Below are 24,351 nucleotides of genomic sequence, written 5' to 3'. Positions count from 1 at the left end.
ACGGATCTCATCTCGTTCTCCATTTCTAAAAGGTGACAACAGTACTGACAATTCTGTACAACAAAACACGTTGCATCTCTATTCAAGAATTCCTTCTTGCGAGACGCTGATTCAAGAGTATATTGTTGCAAATAGTACATTGTTGCGGGAAAGTTTGGGAACGTCTGCACATTTATTTATTTTTTGATTTTTCGTTGTTGACAATTTCAGTGTAAAATGGTCATCTGTCCTGTATTGGGAATTTCTTAATAAATAAATAAAGTAACTGAGGGATTTGTAAAGAGTAAGGGAGAGGACTTCAGAAATTTAATTTTCCTTCTTCACACACAAACACACACACACGCGAGCGCATACTGTGGTAGCATTTGAAAGATATCTAGTGGGGGAAAATCCAATATCAGGGTCTCGTATACATAATACATACGCATACAACCTAACTGCCAAAAAATAGCATAAAATTATCCCCTCCACCATCTTTAAATACCACCTGTATATTAAGTCAATTCAAATGGTGCCATTGCAATAAAAATAGCAACAATTTGCTAGTTAAGGAGTATTTATTACAAACTCCAGATCATATGTATAAAAACTCAATTTTTCAGAATTTGCGTTCTTCACACAAAGATTACATTCCTAATACTGAACATGATTAATTAAATTAACTCTAACATTCTAGTTTATGGCTGCAGCAACACAAGCCTTCCTTCTGCCCCTATCCTGGGCAAGATCAATCCAATCTTTTCAATCCTTTAGGTCCATCTCAACGTTATCCCTCCATCCATCTTCGTCTTGGCCATTATTAATTAAAAGTTTTCAAAATAAATATCATTAGTACAAATAATCTCAGAGGGAAGAGAAATATCATCACGGTTTCGAAATGAATTTAGTAATGTAGTGTCTTTGGGGGGGGGGTCCAGAAAAGGGGGAGGTATTGGCGTCGTCCAGCCTCCTCTTTTCATCTGTTGATGGATTCGTGACTTGTGGAGTTCGAAATATGTATCTTCACATGCGTGACGTGTCAAACTTATAAAAAACCTAGTCTCCGAACAATGTCCGAAGAGAAATTAATCGACAACAATTTGTACAGGATCCCCTTAGTGGGGTGACCAAGTCCTTCCTAGCGACAGGAAACCAGATCAACTGGAGTACATTATCTCACCGTGCTCCAAACCTACTGGGACACTATGCAAAATGAGAAAAGCGATAAATTATCAACAGCAGGACACACATTCCAGACTCTTCTTTTGCCATTGACGCTGGCGCATCCATCCTACCGTTGTTCTTCACCCTTCACGAAAATTCTTGTGCCGCGTGTGCTCGCTGAGGAATAAAAAAAGAGGAAAGGATTGGCCAAAACCAGTCCTGCATGCGTGATTCTTGCACCAAGTACCTCATTAATTTCGCTGCTTTTGGTTTTTGAGCCTCTTCGTGCGTCCATCTCTTCGCATAACGTCTAGAACAACCTCCCTACTTCATCATCAATCACCCGTGACCATCTCTGTAAGCATAGGTGCGCGTACACTTAGCAGCAGAAGATTCGCAACGCAAATCTCGCACAGGAAGTTTTTTTTTTGCAAGCCTTCCCCCTTCCATCTTTCTTAATCCCACACAAGTGTCTTGCATCTTTGTCACCCGGACCGTCCAAAGCTTGAAAGAGTAGCGCATTCATCATCGTCAAATCATCGGCTTCTCGAAGGATAAAGAGAAAACAAGACGGTAAACAATTATGAGTATTTGTATTTAACCTTTCCTTCATCATCGTCGCTTTTCAGACTAATCGCGACGATGAAGATGAATGATGATCAAATGGTATTGATGAAACATCTGTCCTCAGGTTTGGACTAGAGTCTCGAATCTTCTGTGACGAGACTGCGAGTCGAACACTCAACGCGATTGGCTACAAGACATGGGCGTCCGGAAGGTGGGGGGAGGGGCAAGGGGGATGACGCCCTCCCCCCTGGAAAATGTATGTTAGCATATACATATATTTAATCCTAGTTACAGTCATTTTGTTATTGGAAGGGTGTTGCAGGAATTTGATAACTTCAATCTGAAAAGTGTTTCTTTTTAAGAGGCAACACTAATATGGGGGCAAATATACCTTGGAAAAATTATCTCCGTTGCCCCTCTGGAGAAAATCCTACGAACGTCCATGCAAGAATACTAAAAGTATATAAACTTCGTGGTGCAACGTCTCTTCCAGTTCCAAGGCCTGTCTGGGATCGTTCCGCTTTGTAATCGTTGGTTCCCGGGTTCGAATCCCAGCGTGAGGGCACGTTATCCCACTTTAAACCTAAGACTAAGCTGTAGGCACCGTCCCGATTTGTGTACTTGAGAATAAAGTTGACTTGAGCGGTTTTTCCACTGGGTGACACTTGATAAAGGAAAAGCAATGAAATAAAGAGTGTACTTCTTCTTCTACTGAAGACTCTCCTAGTCTAAGTCTAGTATTGATAAGCTTAGAATATTCTAAACTCTAACTATTTGGTAGTTATCCTAATTTACCATGTGACTTTTCTCAGTCATTCCAGGCAAATGAGAAGACATTTTTCAACTCGAATAGTTCTCTGCTCCCCTTCGAAGTTACACTTAATCTACTCACCGTTTAAAATAACTCTCCTAGATAAAGTAAGCAATGAATATCCATCTCCAACAATTTCAACGAAATAGCATTAAAAGCAGGAGTTTCTTAGACTCAAAAAATACGTTTTAGGTCTGCCGGACATTAGGACACGCACTTTATCTTTTTTATTTTGCGCTCATCAAAGCGTTCACTGCGCGTAGCGAGAGGATATTACGGACCGGCCAAGATACGAACAGTGTATGCAACTACAGTACCGGAAAAACTCCAGCAAAGTATATGCTAGTGAAGTTACGGGTTACTCCATCGTTTCTACGGCAATTTAATTCAGTGACAACCTTTTGTTAATGTACAGAGGGATGCATAAAATATTACTAGGCAAATTGTCCATCCACTAGTTCACTCGCTCCAGGGTTCAAGAAATAATTGATTATTTCTGCCACTTGTGGCTAATCGCGAAGATAGGATGATTGATGAAATTGATTAAGGAATAGTCACAATAAACCCCATGCCCGGTAGAAATTCGAACCCGACATATTCCTGGCGTCGTAGCGTGCTATTGTACAATCAGTAATGGTCATTTCACCTGATAATAGTGATGCATTTGAAAATCAAAGTATATCAGGTAGTGGTAAAGCCAGTGGTGACATATGGAGCAGAGACATGGACTTTGGTGCAAGCAGCTGAAGAACTTTTGCAAAGATGGGAAAGAAGGATACTGAGGAATATACGGGCCAGTAAATGAGAATGGACAGTGGCGAATACGGAGAAACGATGAAATTAGAGCACTCTATAAAAAAACACATATAGTTTCCGATATAAGAAGCATGAGACTGAGGTGGCTAGGACATGTGGAAAGAATGCCTGAAGACAGAGTGGTTAAGAAGGTTTATAAAGGGACACCAAGATTAAGAGGAAGGCCAAGGAAAAGATGGTTGGAGGACGTTGAGGAGGACCTTAGGAGGGTGGGAGTAAGACTGTGGAGAAGTCGAGCAGAAAACAGAAGAGAATGGGCTATCATTGTGAGAGAGGCCAAGGCCCTTTAAGGGCTGTAGCAGCCAAGGAGTAAGTAAGTAATAGTGATGCATTCAACCGTACCTCGTAGTGCTAAAGTCGTTCCCTTGTGATCAAGGGGTCCCGGGTTCGATAACCGGTCCAGGCACATAGTCGTTAGAACCCCACTTGAAGCTGTAGGCCCAGTACCGATTAGCCCTTTTGCGTGTTACGTGGATTTAAAAAGCAAACTTCAAAAATGAAGCATTCAACCGCACCAGTTTTTTGGTGAAGAGCGTACGTAGTGGGAAACACTGCTCTGGAGGCTGGTGTTGGAATTTACAGACACGAAGAAAGTTTTTGAGCTCTGTTATGAAGCCCGGCCGTGCTGGAATGTAGCACCACCTGCACCCGCTCCAAAGTTCACGAGATGAAAAAAACAAGAAAGAAGAAACTCTGGAACACTGGCTGGAACTCCAGGACTCCAGGTAGAGACTCTTTTCGAAGTTCTCCTCGCCTCTTCACGCGCTAATGAGTGTGGAAGCAAGATGAATAATGACTGATGGACCAAGAGACAGAGGATGCTGTGAAGCAAATATCACAATCTCTTCGGATGCCATCATGTTGCAGGAATACTCGTTGCATCTAAGAATGCAATCGCTACATCCTTGCGTATATCTAGATATGTGATTCGCTAAAAATCGACAATTGAAAGTCGTTGAACAGCGTTCCTAGTGGAAATCTTGAATGGTCCGAAATTGCACATGTTCACGATCGAAGATAAATTGGTACCAAAACGTGTCAGTGTGTACGACACGAAAAGAAATAGGCTAGCGATTATCCGTAACAAAGATAATAATTTTCTTTCCAAAGGAAGATGTAGAGCATATTAGAAACTCGAAAAGATGTGTGATGTTGATGTATATTATCGATATTAATAGTCTAAATGTAATCTGAGACACCAGAAAAACAACATGAACACCACAAAATAATTTTATACATAACTCATTTCCACAGATATAAGAGATTGTTGTTTCTCATTGAGTTCATCTAAACTTCAATTTAAGATCAACACAAAATATTACCTTTTACGGTTGGTTGTCGAATATATTTTAGGTAACATTATCGTATGGGTAAAACGGATTCCTTCAAATTTCCTTCAAATTTACAGGAGAAAGTACTTACGGAAATCATTTTCTTGAGCGTTTTGGAAGTTCCTGAATGTAGATTTGATCCATTTTAATGTGAATGCGTTTTGTTTTCTGCGAAAATCTCTGTCCGACACGCTGTTTCTGCTCCCGCCATTTGCTTTTTGCATGAGAGTGCAATGTTCTGTGTGTTAAGACGATGCAACCCCGTAGCCAGTGTTTCAGCCTCGCCGTGTTTTCACTAGAACCACCTGTCGAGTTCGGAACAAGCCATTTTTCCCGAATGGGTGTCACTTATCGCACAACAGTGTAGCAACATTGTGTTCGGACGTCACAGGAGAGAGCTGTTTTTACAATTTTTCTTTGTATTTATGCTAATGGAACCTAACCTAACAGGCCTAACCTAACCTAACAGGCCTAACCTAACCACGTAGGCATTCCTCGTCTGACATCAATATTCAAGGTTGCAAGATTGTTGTGCGTAAAGGAAGAGAATTAACGAATTACGAAAGAAAGATGGTTCCGACCCGAATGGGTGTCACTTATCGCACAACACTGTAGCAACATTGTGTTCTGACGTCACAGAAAATATCTTTTTCATGTTAGGCAATACAAGCTAACGCGTCTCTTAGCGAAAATAATAATTTTTCTTTGTATCTATGCTAATGGAACCTAACCCAACAGGCCTAACCTAACCACGTAGGCATTCCTCGTCTGACGTCAATATTCAAGGTTGCAAGAGTGTTGTGCGTAAAGGAAGAGCATTAACGAATTGCGAAAGAAAGATGGTTCCGAATTGCTGTGTATGGACAATGAACGTGGTAAATCGCAAGGTTATTTTACAAGTTCTACACGTAAATGCGACGTATTAGCATAAATTCAAATAGGGGCACGAAAGTAGATATTTTCCGGTGAACGAGGTTGCACCACTGCATAAATTGACAAAACACTCTCAGAACGCCCCCTAAACCTGTATGCTATGACGGCCATAATGTATTACAGATTCGAAACAACAAGTAACAGTAAGTACTCGTAAATAGAGAAAATAAACATTATCTTAGTTAGAAATGCATTATTTCGCCTTAAGAAATGTTCCGCAACACGTTAGCAATGTAAAGAAGTCCGAAATATATGATTCGTAGGTGTTTCACCCATACGATAATAGTACCATATTTTATTATCACATTACTCAATGCTGTAAAAATATACGTACATTATTCTTTCTTCGTTGTATTGCGAGAAAGTTCCACAGCTGTTCCATTCCTTTTTCGCAAGTCCCAAAAATCTGTTACAATTTCCGCGTCGATTTCTCCAAGGTTATTAGAAGTATAGTGATTTCTCTTTATTTAACCACAGAATATAAATAAATAGAATTCTGTAGCTCGATGCTTCTTTTCAATAATCGACTATAATAGCATGTGCTCTGTTCAGCTGTATCGGTTGACGCTTCCAAAGCGCATCACATTATCTTTAATCCATTTTGATTTGTTACTTGTTTGTTAGTTGATTTGGTTTCTTAAGTCCACTTTATGCACAGTAAGGCTAATCGGGACTGGACCTACTGGTTAAAGTGGGATCCGAACCACTATTCCATTTAGAGTCCTACAAGTCGTGACATATCAAAATACCAGTGATGACATGAAAAAATTAAAGCTAGAAAAATGTATCTGTAGAAGTTCGCTAAAATAAATACAGAATGAGATTATAATCTTCATGTCAACTGTTGCGGGCAAATATTTTGTTGCCTATTTCAAGTGTAAGGGTTTACTGTAAATTTTCTCACTTCCACGTTTTCACAGTTTCATATACAAGTATGAGGTTTATTATTATTTATTGAATATTTGAGGGTCGTCAGTAAAGAACGGGAATTGCCTGCAGTTCACAATTCAACACGTTTTACGAGTTGTAGATAATCTACAACAGATCGAAGTAAACGTAAACGTATTTTTAAAAGTAACCATAACAGTGAGTTACATTTCAAAAAGAGCAACTGCAACTGGCACTTTTTGAGTAAATAACTGTAACTCAGTTACTTTCTCATTCCAAAACTTGGTTTCATCTTCCTAGGACTTAGATCACATTTCAAACACACACTATCGCTCGTTCTATGATCACTGAAGGACAAGCTTTGTCGCACTTTCGGATTTGTTCATAGTCATCAATCACACAATAGCCCATTCACATTCCGCGAGCCCATTCAATCACATGGGCGTGGTTTCTTATGGTAGGATATGTGATAAGCATGCATGCGACCAGACGGTTTCCCCCTCTCCCAAACAGCAATTAATGCGGCTTATTTGCGCACCTGCAGAATGGCTCACGGCTGCCGAATCTCACCCAAATATAAACTTTGTTCAAGAAGGAGGGACACGGAGGAGTTCTTCGGGATCTTGGGAGACGATGCTGACTTCCCTTCAATTACAAGGCTTGTTTCTATTTATCCTTTGGCGGGCTACTTCTTAGTATTTTTGCACTTTTTATTGCGTTTTATCATTTTTGAGGTTCCTTAACTGGACTCTGCACTCTCCCTGGTCGTTTACACATTTGGTTCTATGAAAGATCTACAACAGGACAACTACATTTTAATTCTCTTCTAAATCGGCATTAAAATGCCGCACCGCACTTAATTTTACCTTAGTTTCAGAACATTTTTAACTGAATACTTGTAAAGTATTTTTATAAGCATCGGGATTCTCGTGCACTGATTTTTAAATTATGGGCACGTCAGCACATAGGCTAAAATAAAACCATAGGCCACCCTAACAATAAAATGAAATTTCTGTTCAAAACTTTCTCACTCAATTTCTAACATTTAGCCTCTTTAACACCAAGTATGAAACTAAACTATCTCCTAGAATAAAATATCCATACAGTAGATTAAAAGCCGAGGCTGCAAAGGGTCACTCCGCACACGTACGGAGGAACACAAGACAACACGACCCAACAGAGAATTATACTTACTAACTATGGATCCTGGCGCCAGAACCTCGTCGGCCTTCAAGACTGCAGTTACCGTGGCTGTGCTATAGTCAATCTTGCCCTTCCCTCAAACTTATTTTAAAGTCGGCCTTACGGCTCTTGTATCATGTATGAAAAATTCAAGCTTACATTTTAATATCAAAAGTAATGCTATGGTATATTTTTTAAAAATTTGTAGGCCATTCGTTTACAGCTTCAAGGTCATTTTTATGATTTATTTTTTCCGCGAAGTTACGGGCGCTGCTTAATGTTGCTGTTAATTTCTCATGCCACAAGAGTACGACAATAACAGAGTTACATTTACGCATTTGTATTCTATGCTGTTTTCACGCTCATTTCTACAAGTTTACATCAGTCGTTTCCGACTCAAAGAAAGTACGCTAAACATCTGAACTAGCCGCCTACAAAAAACTAAATTAAAGAAGAAAAAGACTCATGCAATTATTCATATTCAAACCGGGATACTTTTACTCCAGATGGCCCAATGTAACATTGGATATAAAAAATAGAGACCGCTAAGTGGCGCCGCCAACGTCTAGGAGTAAAAGTAAAACAACTCCAAGAAGACAGCCAGGCAGGTCATGCCTTGTGAACGATATAATCAGTATATTATTTGTTCATTGTTTCTCTTAATCGATTCTGACTAGGAAAAGAGCGTATAAAATTGTGATAAAGTCAAGAACGATATGATATTTCTTGGTATAAGAGAACAACGAGATTGCCCTTAATCTTGCCTAGGTTTAGGTAATGTTTACATTTAAACTAAGCGGTGAGAAAACGTGCAATTGCAAGAAAAAAAAAAGCTGTTTGTTTTTGAGGGAAAATGGTTGGACTTGTTTAAGCAGGTGAAGCTGCATGAGCAAAGACTTTCGTGATCCTTCGTGGTACAGATGTAAAACTTGGCAGAAAAATTTTTCGTCCGATCTTCGTCAAATATTTGAGCTTTTCCATCATAAACCGTGGCGGGAGACTTCAAACGAGGATTCGTGTGTTTGGGAGTAGAGCATACTATCGAGTCATTCTTCGTGCGCACGTGACTGAAAGAGGGAGTATTGTGAATTTGTACACGACTGCAAACCTTCTCTGTATATGATAGAGCATTGTTCCTAATATTCCCATTGCATCATACTTTTCAAGTATGGCGATCAGCAAAGGGAAATTCATTTCTATCCAAAAGACACGTTTATAATTTATCTTCTAGTGTAGCCTACTCTGGAAATGGTACCAAGACAGACTGAAATTTAAAATCGAAATGAGATAAACCACAGACTTATTGATTTGTCGAGACGACATCAGGCTTACTGCGTGATAATTTCGTCTCGTTGAAAGTTACATTGGGTTAGAATGTAAATTTTGTTCCAGAGGCGTATCAAGACGGAGCCCGGACCTCTTCTGAAAGAATTGTCAAATACTTTTATTTGAACTTAATAAACAACTAATAACCTACATAAAATTAATTAGAACAAAATGTTTCGGGACTAAAAATTAACAAGAAAAGTACTCCTATGAAGATAGTTGATCGATTCAGTTTACTTTACTTCGCTTTTCTGCCACTTTTGGCTAATCGCGACGATTAGGATGAGTGATGATATGATGAAATTGATGAAGGGACACTCACAAAGGACATTCATGTACAGGTCGGGGAATCGAACCCGGGAACCCTGGCGTCGTAACGTGCTGGACATTCATTGCCGAAGCTCAAGTTTAGAAACCAAGCGAAGATATCAACTACTTGAAAACATTTAAACCCCTTTCTCCCATTCGCTTCAAAAATTTCCCTCGAATTACCCACCCCGGTGTAAAGGAATGTCAGGACGGGAGGGAAGTGCCCGCATATTTGCAGAAAACTCGCTATCAAGAGCGATGAAGAATCACGTCACGTAGTGCGAAAACTTTCTTGGTTGAGAAGAAATTGCGGTCCAAGGTCCGCCAAGCCACCCTTGGCCTCTGCAGCCATCACAGACTCTTCAGCAAGAAATTAAAAAGAAGAAAAAGAACGTTGAACAAGAAGGAAAAGCGGGTGAGATTGGGGGAGGGGGGGGAGAAGCTTGCTGGACCTGATTTTTGCATCATCCTTGAGAAGATTCTCAACGAGTGATGAAGGAAGAATTCCTTCTGGTATCTGACTCTCAAATACAATAAAATCCACACCTGGTTACGCCAAAGAAAGTAGGTAAGTGGCATTTGTAAAGGGGGATGAGAAAGACTTATCCCCCTTCATGGTTACTTGCATCCTCCATCCTGATTTCGAATATTTAGTCTTGGGGAACACAAATTAACCCTTAGAAGTTGATTTATGCTTATTTTGTCCATATTGCAAATCATTTTTCTATCATACTGTGTTCGGTTTGATTGATTGATTGATTTGCTTTATTTTACTTCGCTTTTTGTGCCAATTTTGGCTAATATGCGAAGATGGAGATGTGTGACGATATGATGAATGAACACTCATAAACAGACGTGCTAACCACTCAGTCACAGGGGGCAGCAACATGTATATCGAGTCTGTATTGTTTGCTATTAGAAGAATGAACAACTGTATGGTGTAAAATTGCACTTATTGACTTAAGTGCCCTTTCCCGACCAGCCTCACTGAATTCCGTGGCGGAGTGGTTATCACTGCGTGCTACCATGCCAGAAGTCCCGGGTTCGAATCCCGGCCTTGGCATGGGTGTTTGTTGAGTGTTCATTCATCAATTACGTCCACATCTTCGCGATTAGCCGAAAGTGGCAGAAAACCTAAGTAAAATAAACCAAATCAATAATTTTCGGTCTTGACACAATAACGTTCCAAAGAAAGCTACAAGTACTATGGAAGATATGTACAGAGCTATTTTTACACTTCCACTGCCTTGAAATAATTGCGTCAATTCTACAGTAGAGAAGTTTCAATTGAAAAGGGTTGATCAGGATAAGGTGCGCCCATCTCAATCGTAACAGAGGACGTGTGATCACCTCCACCTTCCATCCGCCATTAAGCTAGGAATGCCTGCCCGATTTGAAGTAATTTTCGGTTTCAAGGCAACCCCGAAAGATTGGACTCCCGCTCGCTCTCCCTAGAGTAAATGACACTTTGGAGTCCAGTCAGCGTAGAAGGCGCCTGAGATATCTTGAGAATTCACTGCCAAGAGGTAAAGTTTACACTGCTCAGATAACTTGAAGCTTTGTCGCCGAGCTTCTGGAGAAACAGAGAAGATATCACCATTCTGAGCAAACGTTCAAAAGGCTGACTGACGGCGAGTGTTGTAGATATCCCACATTTCGACATGCTTCAGATAACAGATACAACACTGACCAACATGAGCTGAAGAGACGATTAGCCATTGTCCTTGTGAGTCTTTAGGTCAGTACATGGCTGCATTTAGTATGTTCATTACTCGGATTTGATTTGATCTGATGTTTGTTACTTTAGCGTCCTTTTGGCTAATCGCGACGAAAGGACACTCAAAAGGAACACCCATACTGAGGCCGAAACTCGAACCCGGGACGCCTGGCGTCGTTGCGCGCTACACTAACCACTCTTCCACCGAGATCGGGTGTGAATAAGATATTCGTGACGTCGTTGTAAGAAATGTTGGTTGTTACGAAAGTCGGTTCAATTAGGCTGTCGACACCTTGCTGCAAATTTACGTAGTTCTTTTCACAGAGGTAAGGTAGGGCCCCGCTCCACATATTCTCGTAGTTCCTTTCATTGTGGACAAAAAGTCAAAAAACCTATATTTTTGAGAGAAGGGTCTTCATATACCAATATTTGTCTTAAAGAAATAGTAAAAAGTTATTTCCAAATGACATTGGAGGTTACCCAACATAAACTTCGTGATTATAAATTCCCTCCCCTCCAACGTTTAAAGATATTTTATGATTGAAGTGAGTAAAAGTAATAACAAGATATGTAAAGGCAATGTACTTCAATGCATTAATGATCTGAAATCGGAACAATTAAGGAAAGGAAGAAAACAATTGTGCGAGATAATCTGGTGTATCGAGTAGAAAAATCTCCTCAAGGATATAATAATAGTCGCAGCAGTAGTGTGAAAGTTTTAATGACTGGTGTAACAATTGCAATTGTTATACTATTAATATACTGGTAACAATCACTGTAGGCCTGTTGTCACTTTCACTACAGTCACCTACCTAATCGTTTCAAACTACTATCTTATTACTTGATCTCGGATTTTTAGATTCTAAAAAGTGTGATTTTAAGTTCCTAAAACAGGCTCTAAAAATCCTAAAATAGGTTCGAAAAAACCTAAAAAAGGTCTTAAAAATCTTGTTAGGCTCTAAAAATCTTAAAGTAGGTTCAAAAAAGCTTAAAATAGTTCAAAATTCCTGAAAAATGCTGATTAGGTATAGTCACCGGCAATGAAAATGGGACACCTATATCTTGAATAATGTTGTGTGTGTTGCCTAACCCTACGGCGATGGCAGAACTTATCATTGGAAATTTGCTATTATAATCCACTCTTCGCCGTATAACTACGCAAAAATCTTTTTGCATGTAATCCACAGTCAAACTCTGCAATTTTGTCTGTGAGGATCATCTTATATTTCAACAGAAATATAGTCAGTGCTGCAAATATCAATGCTGAAATGTTAGTTTGCAAGGTGTGAATGCCACAAAGCATCGAAGTAACGCGAAAAGTGAGCAAGACCACCCAGATCAGACCAGTTTGGACTGTACAGGTAACAGTGGCACCAGACATTTGAACTTTGAAATATCACCATGGACTTGGAGGAAGGGAAATCGACAGAGAGTACGTTCCAAACACGTTCGTCATTGAATTTTTTCGTGACCAAACAAAGCAAATGCCTCTGTGTGACATAAAAATCCTGTAAAACCTTTAAAAATATATAAAATCTAAAAAAAGGGCTTGATTTATGTGCATAAACCTAAAATAGGTTCTAAAAAGCAAAATAGGATTTTCTATGTCCTGTAAAACTTCATCAGTCAGTGCATTTTTTAACGAAACGCTGACATAACTTATTATTTCTTACATACCTGTAAAGGAAAAAATAGGTTAAAAACTTAAAATCCGACGTCTAGTTATTATTTAGAAATTGAGCGTTTAAATATCAATAACAAAATAATATTTTACCCGAACATTTTACTTAGTAGTACATTTCTAATTCGATACAGAAACCAATCTTACCAGTTTCATTTAACGTTATTCCTGGTTATTAGAGTTAATGTCAGTACTGTGATTCGTTTGATCGATTGACCTGTCATCTGGCGGCGCGTTCGAAACGAGAGAAATGATGTACACTTTTTACTGCGAGTTTTCAGTCAAGAGTAAGCCATGCTACGCTGCCCTACATTTTCAAATATACATATGCGCTTCGCTGTGCCAACCCCCTATCTAATTTCTCAGAGAAGCAAATATTTGCCTGCACAGTCGAGGAAATAGTGATTTCTCTCAATTTACTTAGACGTAGTGCAAATTCTGAAACTTCGCCTATGAATTCGCTTCTAGTGAAAAATAAAATTAGCAAAATATTAACTCGACTTGAAAGCTAAGATTGAATTCCTTCGGTGTAAATAATATGTAGGCATATTACAACACTATTCTTCAGAGGTAGGGAATACGGATCACAAGTTAAGACAATGTGTAGCAGGCGTCCTGGGTTCGAGTCGCGGGTACTTCCAAGTATACTTGGTGTTCTGTCGCGAGAACACTGCCCCTACTTACAATATTACCAGCACAGTTTCCGAGTTTGAGTACGAGTGTTCGTCACTTTTCATTAGTTTTCATTTTTGAGATTGATCTGAAGAGGAAGGAGAGCGACGTAAAAAAAAAAGGCAAAATAAGACTCAAGTGTTAACGAAATACCTGCTCACGTCACGTCACCTGGCAGAGTGGTTAGCACAGCGCGATACGACGAGAGGTGTCCCGCATTCGAATCCCGACCTGAGCATGGATGTTTGTAAGAGTCCCTTAATTAATTTCATCTTCATCGTCACGGTTAGTCAAAAGTGGCAGAAAATCGACGTACAATAACCTAATTAAATCTATCATTCATTCAATTACGTCACGTGGACCAATTTATGTCCAAATGAGCTGATGGACCCTTCAATTCTTAGCGATACGAACTACTGAAATATGCACCTGAAAAGAATCGAACCCAGAAGCCGTTCAACCGCTACGCTATCCCTACCTTAATGTACACAGTAAAATGACGAACAATGTAATAGCACAATAAGAAAAATACGAGACAACAGCTTGAAGTATGAGCAAAATTGACATACCTCCAGAATAGCGCGCCACCTTCAGTTCCATTCACGATCGTTGGTTCGGAAACTCTCTGCTCGATGCGACGTCGGTGCAGATTTTTTTATCAACTTGCTCTTCGTGTGCTTTTCTTCAAACCTTCCATGCTGGCCGCCAGACAACCCCTTGCTTCTAATCTTTCCGTAAGATAGCCCGCGAATACGAAACAAATGAACAGCGAAACGTGCACTTGCTCGGATCCCCCAGCATACACTGTGGCTAACTCATGTTACGATAAAAGTTACCGGTACGGTAGGGATAAAGATCGCCCTACTCCAGCGGGCGCTGGGATCACGTGATGGAACTATCTCACTTCGGTTAAGGTTACAAAGCAGCCCTGATTATAGGAATCATTGGCTTACCCCAAAAGGGGTAGGGTATAAACGTAGGGAGCAGTGTCGGCGATTAGGAGGGGGGGGGGGCAACTTTCGCCCCCGCACTATGCTAAACCTTATCTACAAAGGGAAATATACTGTATTTGCCCCCCAGGTTCGGAACCCAATCGCCGCCACTGGTAAGAAGTGTACAGTTCTGTGCATCTTTTCCTTACAAAGCTGGATCAAGAGGGGGGTACGACCCCACAAATCCCTCCTCGGCAGCAACTGATAGGATTACTTGATGACCAGCCGAAACACAATTGTAAGATGCAGATATTGAAAGATACAGAAGCAAGCAAATTGTCCACGACCAATTTCAATAGCGGTTCCTTTGCATCGATATGTTTTGTACATTGGGATCCATGACTATTACCGTGCAAATTGTCCATCGCCATGTTCGTGATCTTCATTTGACCCAACAAGAGCTCCAAAAATTAAAAGAAAATTCAAAACAAGCTGGTGACAACTTCTGCACGGTAATACTAATGGATCCCACTGTACGAGATGAAACTGTAGGTACGCGTATGTTTAAGTCTACGTGCAGTCACTTTATTCAGTACAATGTTCATGGAGTTGGTTTGCCCCATGTGATGATTTAAATATAGAAAAAAACGCATAGGACAAATCGAAATTGAATTAAAATAACGATGGATAAATTTAGATCTGACTGGTACAGTGGGATCCATGCGTATTACGGTGCAAATTGTCCACCATGTTCGTGCACTTTATTTCACCCAATAAGAGCTTCAAGAATTAAAAGAAAACTCAAAACAAGTTGTTGACAACTTCTGAACCAGCATACATAAAAATCCATCGTTTAAAAACACATAGGATGTAAGAGAAAAATTAATGAAAATAGTCATTGACAATTTGCTCGATAATACTCAAGGATCCCACTGTACTACAGTCGGAAAGTTGTCTTCATTAGTTTTCATTATTTTCAATCTCGCAACTTTAGTTCCCAGTTCGATTGATTCCCTAAGTTCTTTCTTTCGCTTTTCTGCCACTTTCGACTAATCGCGAAGACGAGGACGAGTGATAATGAAATACATGAAGGCATTACCCACCACTCTCTCACGGAGGTCGGTTCCCGGGTTCGAGTCCCGGCTTGGGCACAGAAGCGATTGCTTCATCAGTTCATCTATACACCACTCGTATTTATCGTTGTGATCCGCCTACACTGGTAGAAAAGTAACGCTATATAACAAAAATACAGATACATCTTGGGTGGTTTGTAAGGAATATATGTATTGTACTGATACTAGCACAGAAGTTATCGTCGGTTTCATTGGGAGTTTCTGTTTCAATCAGTTTCATACTTCACATTACGTAAAACAAAGTGAACAAGCGTTGTGGTGGACAATTTGGGTATATAGATATTTACAAGCTTCTGAACCTGTGGCAAGAGAATGAGTGCCAAAGTCTGGCGATTTGTGGACTTAGTTGTCAACCCTGCCGCGAGGGCAGCACAGAGGCCCTCCTTGCAGCACGTAAAACGTGAAGTTGAAGCCAACAATTCGAGGTACGTGGGTGGTGTGTAACGAGAAGCTCACGTTTCCTACAAAGAAAGAAAAAAAGGGGAATGGCAGGCTCGTACACACAATCTTACCACCATTCCTGAAACCTGGTCTGCCGTGCATGTACTTACTTCCCTGTAGCATGTTCTGCCAAATCTACAACCGTTGTAGAAGTTATTTCACGACATTCCAAAATATATCTCGCTAGAAAATTCGCTTGAGTATGCATTCCAGAAAATCAGTGTTATTCTCTCGCGGCATTAATTCAGTTCAAAGAGTATAGATGTCACTAGAAGGGCCGGAACAATTTCCCGCGTGACGCAAATTGATACTCTGTCCAGCAGAAATAAGCTGGCAAAAGAACCAGAACTTCATTGACAGCACGTGTAAATAGAACAAATTAAATAGTGTAAATATTCTGAACGGTGTGCGTGAAAAGTTCATATCCGATGTTTTAGATTATATAAATAGTATATACATCGTCGCCTTGTAATCAAGCAAGGGGTCCCGGGTTCGATTTTCGGTGGAGGCACATAGTGGTTTGGATCCCACTTTAAACTGTAGGTCCAGTCCCGATTAGCTTTATTGTGCATAAAGTGGACTTAAAACACCAACTCAATCAAATATTAGGGGTTAATCCTTTCTGAAGACACCCAAATATCAACCTGCATTCTGGCGTCTAGACCTGTAGCCAGGATAAGCCTCTGTGGGGTTTATGTTTTGTGCTGTCCGTATGTTTGTGATTGTTCCTTCATCTGTTTCATATTATCGCCATTCGTCCTGATCTTGGCAATTAGCCAAAAGTGGCAGAAACGCGAAGTAAAAATTATTCATTCATTCAAATAATTTAAATATTACATCGCGTAGATAAGTAGATTCCTTACCCAGCTTGTAACACTGGAACTAAAAAGTTTAGTTTACGTAAAGGAAGATTTTAGCATTAGATCTCTGCCCCAAGCTAAAAGGTAGATGTAGAATTATTTACTTCAATTCAATTTTTACTTCATGCAATATCACATATAATAAAATAAAAAGCAAACAATGCAAAAGATAGGAAAAAATGCTATCCGTACGAGTTGCGTACCGCGAATAATCTTCGTCTTCCACCCGCTTGGCGACGCTGGTGGGTTTCCACATTCTCTCCTTCAGGTGGTAATGTCATATCCTAAACTCGTTCATACTTTCGAAAGTGTTCGTTTGCATCAATAATTAAACATATTTCTTTAGATTCCTTACTTGCTGGAGTTTTTAAGACTCAAATCACCGCTATGTAGTAAAAATTCAATTTTCGCAGATGGTCCACTGTTAGCACTTTGAAGTTACGTCCTGGATACAATTTATGGTCCGTTACAACCGTTTGAATGCTTTTATCTCTTGATAAAAGGAATCACAACAGGAAATGTGGGAGTATCAGTTATCTTTGCATCCAGCAACTTCTTGCAGCTGTTGTTACGAACACAAGGACATCATTACACGCCGTATAATTCTGTCGTGAGTATAAGGTTAATAAGAACGTGGGGGTGATGATCGTTGGATTGGCAAAATGACAAATATTACAGCTCCTTACTTTGAATTCGACACAAGTAAAAATTTCCGTCTTGACGCTTTGGTTTCTACTTCATTTTATACTTCAGGAAAGAAGTTACATAAAGCCGACTCAAATCAATCTAATCTGGCAATATTTAATATTATGCATGTGATCTCAAGTAGTAATTTATACGTTACAGTCCAGCCAAGCCAGGGAAGACAAAACTAGCTGGAAAGGTCTATTCCAAACGGGAGAGGGGAAGCAGGTAGAAGCACCAGCCAAACTACACTGTGATATTTAGTTTATATAGAATTTGCTTCTTTTATTTTCATTCTGAACCCTTCCATAATTTGAAACATATCTCAACTTATTTTATTGATGATTCCACAGCAAAATATTTTCACGGAACCCTTACCTTCCCAAATAGCCATTGCTGCCACAGACCTCCAGGTACCAGACCGGAAACGTAAGCCTTTTTATATGGGTCAACTTTAAGCCAAAATTTCGTAGAGAGGGGGATACTAGCATGGCGGCGAGCATACCTTCATATTTCTACTTGAACTATTTTGAAGATTGTGAGTCATTGCACCATACAAGACTGCAATTTCTAAGTTTACTAAAAAGTATATATATATATATATATATATATATATATATATATATATAACTTTACATATTACACTCCACAAGTGAGTACAAATAATTTATTAACTAAAATGAAAACTTGACAAGCTCTAATGTGCATCTCCGCCATATTTCTAGTCCCAGGCTTCTATGCACGGCTTCAAACAAAAGCTTATAGTTTTCAGTCTGTGATTTCTGCCGTCACCCCTATTTTGACTGAACAAGTCCAGTTGGCGCATGCGTTCCTCTATCCATGGTTTCGGCTAAGGCAGCCGGACTGTACCAGGTAATGAATACGTTTGTTTGTCTGAGGTTTAGTAGTGTACCGTCATTGTAATGTTGATTATATTTGAATTTGCTTAGCTGTAGTGCAGTAATCTAGAGTTAAAGCTTCCAGAATCCAGACCTCCTGTGAAATACGGGAACGTCCCTGTTTTGTCAAGGTCTTGCGCTGTTCCGTATTTGAATGTTTGAAATCGTTGAGTCAACCTGATCTTATTCCACAGAATTCCTCTGCATAATCTTGTCATGGTCTTATGAAATGGTGCAGTATAATATACTGTAGTACAACTCTGGTAACTTACGACCGGTGCACACATTGCAAAATCAACAAGTGCAGTGTGTTTCACAAGTCAGGAAACCATATTTTTTTTTTTTAGCTTACAACATGAACACAGGAAAGATATTAACATCTGATTTTTTTTATCAAAAATAATCAATCTGTGAGATTAGCTTTTGGTTGTTAGTTCATTCCATGTATGGAATTCTACAAATTAATGACTCAAGTCGGAATGAATTCTTCCCACAATGAGAATTTCGATTGAGAACAGATTATTAGAATTGAGATTGTCGCGACCGACAGAGATCATATGCAGCATCTTGTGGGTTTCGAAATGGCGATTTCTTGGGCGAAGTGAAATAGAGGAATTTTAGTGGCTTAGTTATATTCGTTGTTGGCAATACTAGTATACCAGAATTTTGTCAGTATATGTTGGCAATATGTACCCAAGTACTGACCATACAACCACAATGAAAATCATAAACCATAATTTTCCCTCGATAGTTGCATGAGAAAACCATGTTGCATCGCAACTTCCAGTTAAGTTTCTAATACTAACTGCTCTTGCAAAATGTTCACAAACTTCCACTTCCGCGCTAACTTGAGCATTAATCGTTTCTCAATCGATCAAGAAAAGCATCGTCGTCCGTCGAGGCTGTGTTATTTTTCAAAGATTTTTGGGTTGCACACAATTTCCACTCCAATTTGCTTCAGCGACGAAACATCTTCGGCTACTCACGGACACCTACTTCATTGAGCCGAACACCACGCAGTGTTTTGCCAAGTCTTGCCTGTGTCACGGGAACACGCAGTGAATTACTCTGGCTTTTAGCCTGTCGACGTGGAACATCCCTGTCAGAGGAATTTTCCAACTCTGCCCCCTGGTGGGCTGCTTAAGACTTATTACTTCTGTACAGTCTTCCCGGCGTATAAAGTCCTTGGAATTCCTTCCCTCTTGCACGTTATTTGCACCTCCATGACTGTTTTATTAAACGAATCTGTGACGGCAACTTTTCATTACTTTTTTCCCTTTTCCTTCACAGTGACTATGCGAGAAGGAGATCGCATTACCATCTTGTGCTAATGCCAGATAATATCCATTACGTAGTATTTATAAGCTTAAGCGAAGCAAGAGTTTAATATATGCTGAAAATGTTGCAATTTGTTTGGCCGTGTACTCGAATATGTCAAGGTAGAGAATTTTCTAGGTCACGATGTGCAGAAGTACAACGAAACATTGTTCTCTTAAAGCTTCAGTAATGAAAAATGTACATAAGTTATTTTTCTTCGCTCCGATGTTCCGGAAAACATTGAGTCTAACTTAATATATCAACATGCTGGATTGCATTGTACAGTGTGATGCGCAAGTATTGCTAGGTAAAATGTCCATGAATATTTTCAGTATTCTTCTCCTGGATCTTACCTGTTTTAAAGGAATGGATTCTTATGCTGGTGCAGTGTTTGCCAGCAGCTTGCTTGGAGGGTTGTTCGAGTTCTTGAATGTCTCACTGCGTAAAACCAAGAGATTGAACGTGATGATAGACAGTTAGCTCGGTAATACTTATGCATCCTGCTCTACTACCTACCAAAATTTATCAGTGTTTTTCACAAATCGAGGAAAAATAAAACAATCGTTAACGTTTACCTGAAGTTAACCTCTTACAGCAACATTCATTTAACAGACATGCTTTTAATCAGATGATTTCCTCTGATAGACACACAACGGGACAATAAAAATTAGATTCGAAATTCACAACCTTCTATTGTAGATTTGAGTGCTGAAAAGAAACAATCACCAACTACCATTTAATATCTCTGCGAACAATTGATATAGTACGTAGAAGTCTGCTGCATGTTAGTGCATTCGACATTGTTTCAGAAATATCAAGGAAAATAGATACTCACTTTTCCACAACCAGCTACAAATATCTCGCTGCCTATCGGACAAGTGTGAATAAAAACATTACCTGAAAATAAAGAAAAATGTGCATTAGCGAAAGAAATGCATTTCTGATGACTTAATGAACGTTTACCTAATACTCGTGGTATGTGTCTATTTGCAGTATGTTCTAAAATACGTATTAAATATATGTGTGTATGTTGTACATTTATGTAAAACACGGAAAAAATAATGTTGCCTTTCCACCTCTAAAGGTGAATTGACGATGAAAGAGATGAACAAACACAAAGATAAATTCTTTATCCAGTATTTGAATACAGTACGGATGAAATCAACTGATGCTTATTGGCTAATTGTAATACATTGGTGCGTTGGTTTTCCGTTAAAATGCTTGTAATTTATTTAATTCTAAGACAAATACTCATTGTACTCATTCAGAAGTGGAAAAGCTTTATGCAGTAGTGACTAGCAGGGCTGGAATGGGAACATCAATATGACGGAGGAATTTCATTGGTAGGGTGGCTGTCTTAGGTAAAACACTCGGGATCCCTACGATACAAAGTTACCGTATCGTCCCCTGAAGAGTTCCGTCTCAGAACTTTTATGAATTCGTGAAGAGTTGAATTTTAATTATTATTATAAAATCAACCACACTTTGTTGTTGTTTCATATGTTTTAGGTCTCAGTTATAGTGTATAAAAAGGTATAAAATACTTATGGAGTTTCTAACTACGCCATTTTTGTAACAAACAAAATTTATTGTTTCTGTCCTGCCATCTTAGACCCACACTCCTCTCTCTGTGTCGTTCTTTTCATTTCTCTCTCTCTCCCCCTTCGTCTCACTCTATATTCCTTTTTCTTTCACCCTGTCTTAGTTTTCTGTTATATTTATTGAAAGCAAATAAGTGGGTAAAAATATCTTGAATAAATATAGCTTAACAGATTCAAGAGATCTATTCTTTTTCACAAAAAAATGACATGCCAGTACTGCAATTTTACCTTCCTCCACTTTAAAAATTATTAAGTTATATTTCTGAAAATGATTGACGTATAAGAAAATCACGGTTGAGCATACATAGAAATGTAGGACCTAGAAAGGAAAATCCAGCAAATATATGGGAGTTTTCTAACTCTACAGACACCAATTCGAGCACTGGGTTACGTCTTTGAATCAGAAACAACTGCCCCATATGGAGTGTTTCAGTAACAATTGTGCAACGGCCTTGATTTTCATTGTTCGATGCAAAGTCATAGATGTATCGATTTCAGTACGGGCACGTGATGGAATTCCAAATCCGAACAGAAGAATAACGCTTCGAAGGTTAACGTAGCACTTGGCGACATTCGATCACAAAGGGCAGCGATATTACAAGGGCAATTAATAACAGTGCGAACGAAGCCTCATCAACAAGAAGTCCACGGTTAAGTACTGACGAGCCGAACAAAAGCGATGTAGAAAGGAGATTCGTTGCTGGAAGACAAAAACAAACAATTAATCCGAACGGTGATATTGGACTGAATCATTGGCGGAACATAAATCTTCATGTTCTGGCACACTGCAGACAAAAGGAGAGTAGGAGGAGCGGAAAATGAATCTGAACGAGATAATAGGAAAGAAGAGGGGCTGCCGAAATTGCTTCGCCAGCGCCACAGGTGAGCGGTTTGAAGATCAGCGTAATGAAGGCTCCCACGAATCCTCGAAATAGCAATGTAATGGTTTCAGATTACCCCTGACGTACTTAATTATCGTTATACTTTCCCTTTTGTTATTATGATTATTCAATATTTTCATGCTAATAATGAGGCTTTTGCACTGCAAGAACGGAAAATGTGGACACGCTCGTCTGGTTGCAAGAAAGGGTGCAGATATATTCCTCTGAAATGGGGACGAGTGAAGTAGAGCTTTTGCACAGAACTGTATGCCACTTGGTCTCGTACCAATGCTGGGAATACAAATACAGGGTGTTCCAAAACTCACACGTTAACAGGAATATCCAAATCAAATGTCCATTGCATTTTGAAGTACTGGCATTGGAATGAAGAGTTACATTCCAAGAAGAGTACATCCTCTCGATGATTTATACCACACTGAGGATTTCTCGATTCAGGATCTGTGGAAATTCCATCGAAAATTGTCTCGATTGGGGATGTGTTCTGTGAACCGGTTTGCTAAAGATTTGAGGTTGTCCTAACTCAGGATGTGTTCTTGACTGGAGCCCTAGAGTGGGAGTGACTCATAGGGTAGATATTCCACCGCTTGAACATGCACGTGCATGTAGCAATGGAACGCTATGACCCCCCATCCTCCCCCTTCCCTCCCTCAACCTGTCATAGACCTGTATTTTGGATCTGATTTTCACTTACATGGAAATTCAGACGACTAATCACTTGTGATTGAGTCCTGCTACAAGATGGATTACTTGAAGACTGAACGTGGTCGCCCTGGTCTAGTTCACGAAGGCCGTTCATTCCGATTCAAAGCTATGTATAAAAATGGCAACATCTGGAAACATCTCTTGCAAAGGCAGTGTGGTAACTCGAGGGGAGGAGGACATCATTCTAAAAGAGACCGAACATACTTGTGTTCCGGACGTGGCGAAGATTGAAGTACAAAAATGTATTCTACGGTGCAAGAAGAGAGCGCGTGAAGAACTGACACGGGTACCATCCATTTTTAAGGAGGAGTTGTCATCAGTTTCCTACTATGGACTTGAATTTGTCACCCAAGTTCCAGCATTCTCGTCGGTCCGATCATCGCCGTATCGACACGCAAGTATCGGAGCATCGAGCCTAACACAGCGAAGAGAAGACATTACAATTCCAGATACGTACAAGAATGATTTCTTAGTCTTCGATGAGGGATCTACCAATAGAATTCTAGAATTTGCTACAAAACGTGGTCTGGAATCTTTACGATCAGGAACAATGTTTTTCGGTGATGGGACTTTCAAAAGTTGTCCGAGACAATTTGCTCAGTTACATACAATTCACCTTGTGGCGGAAGGTTCAATCGTTGGGAATGGTTAATGATTACATGGAAAACGAGGAAATCAGAAAACACATACGAATGTAAGCTGCTTTAACACACATTCCATATTAATTGGTTGAAGATAGATGGCTGACTATAATGGAAGCATCACCTTCAGAGGAGAGGTTCTAGAAATTTAACGACTACATGGTAGATCAGTGGCTGGAGAATAGTGAAATAGGAGATGCGTGGAACTGCTACGGGGAGCGGCATCGAAGAACGAATGCGGTTGAAGTATGGCATTCCAAATTAAACAAACAAGTAGTAAAGTATCATCCCAATATTCTGGAGCTCCTGGTGCATTTAACAAGGGACGCTCAGTACTATGATGTTATTAGGATACAAGCTGATTTCAACATGCAGTTAAATAAAAGACAGAAGTTCGTGAAACTGGACGAAGCTATCAAAACCACTGTTACAAAGCTAGAAGAGGGAAAGATAACTCTGAGGCACAGTCTAAAGACACTGAGTTACATTGTAAAATTTGACTGAAACAGAAGAAACACACTTTTTGAAAACATGAATTCACAACATGGATTCCATGGCTTTACAGGCAATAATAATAATAATAATAATAACTTTTGGGGAACATACTAACTCCCCGCGGTGTTCCCTGGAAACGCAAATTGCGTTAAAAGTCTGTTATATTAATTACTTTTCGTAAATTTTCATTGACTAGCACAATCAAACCCGAATAAAGTTTTCCTTCAAGAAAGACCTTTAATATTAACTTTCCATTTCTTCTTAAATTAAATCTTAACTCAAATACTATATTGACTTGTTCATTAGTTAGTTCAAAATAAAACATATTGTGTCCGTACGTTTTGTCAAATTAATGTGTATGAGTGTGA

At 39.5% G+C, this 24,351-nt stretch overlaps 1 protein-coding gene across 3 annotated transcripts in view; it reads right to left on the bottom strand.

Annotated features, from left to right (window-relative positions):
• Positions 1-24,351, bottom strand: part of Egfr (epidermal growth factor receptor) — a 330,748-nt gene that overhangs the window by 143,784 nt on the left and 162,613 nt on the right. For 2 of the 3 annotated variants that reach the window (XM_083121982.1, XM_083121985.1), the window contains exon 1: positions 13,946-14,145. The exons of the other annotated variant lie outside the window; for it this stretch is intronic. Coding sequence is in view for 1 of the 2 variants with exons in the window: in XM_083121985.1 (XP_082978111.1) it covers positions 13,946-13,976 (31 nt within the window). In the remaining variant the exon portion in view is untranslated. Of the gene's footprint in view, positions 1-13,945; positions 14,146-24,351 lie in introns of those variants that run through there. 3 annotated transcript variants of the gene reach the window in all.

Source organism: Lepisma saccharinum, chromosome 5 (genome assembly GCF_977018435.1).
Source record: "Lepisma saccharinum chromosome 5, izLepSacc3.1, whole genome shotgun sequence".
Taxonomy (NCBI): Eukaryota; Metazoa; Arthropoda; class Insecta; order Zygentoma; family Lepismatidae; genus Lepisma; species Lepisma saccharinum.
The sequence above is the reverse complement of the archived record's forward strand: the minus strand, read 5'-3'. Positions and strand labels throughout refer to the sequence as shown.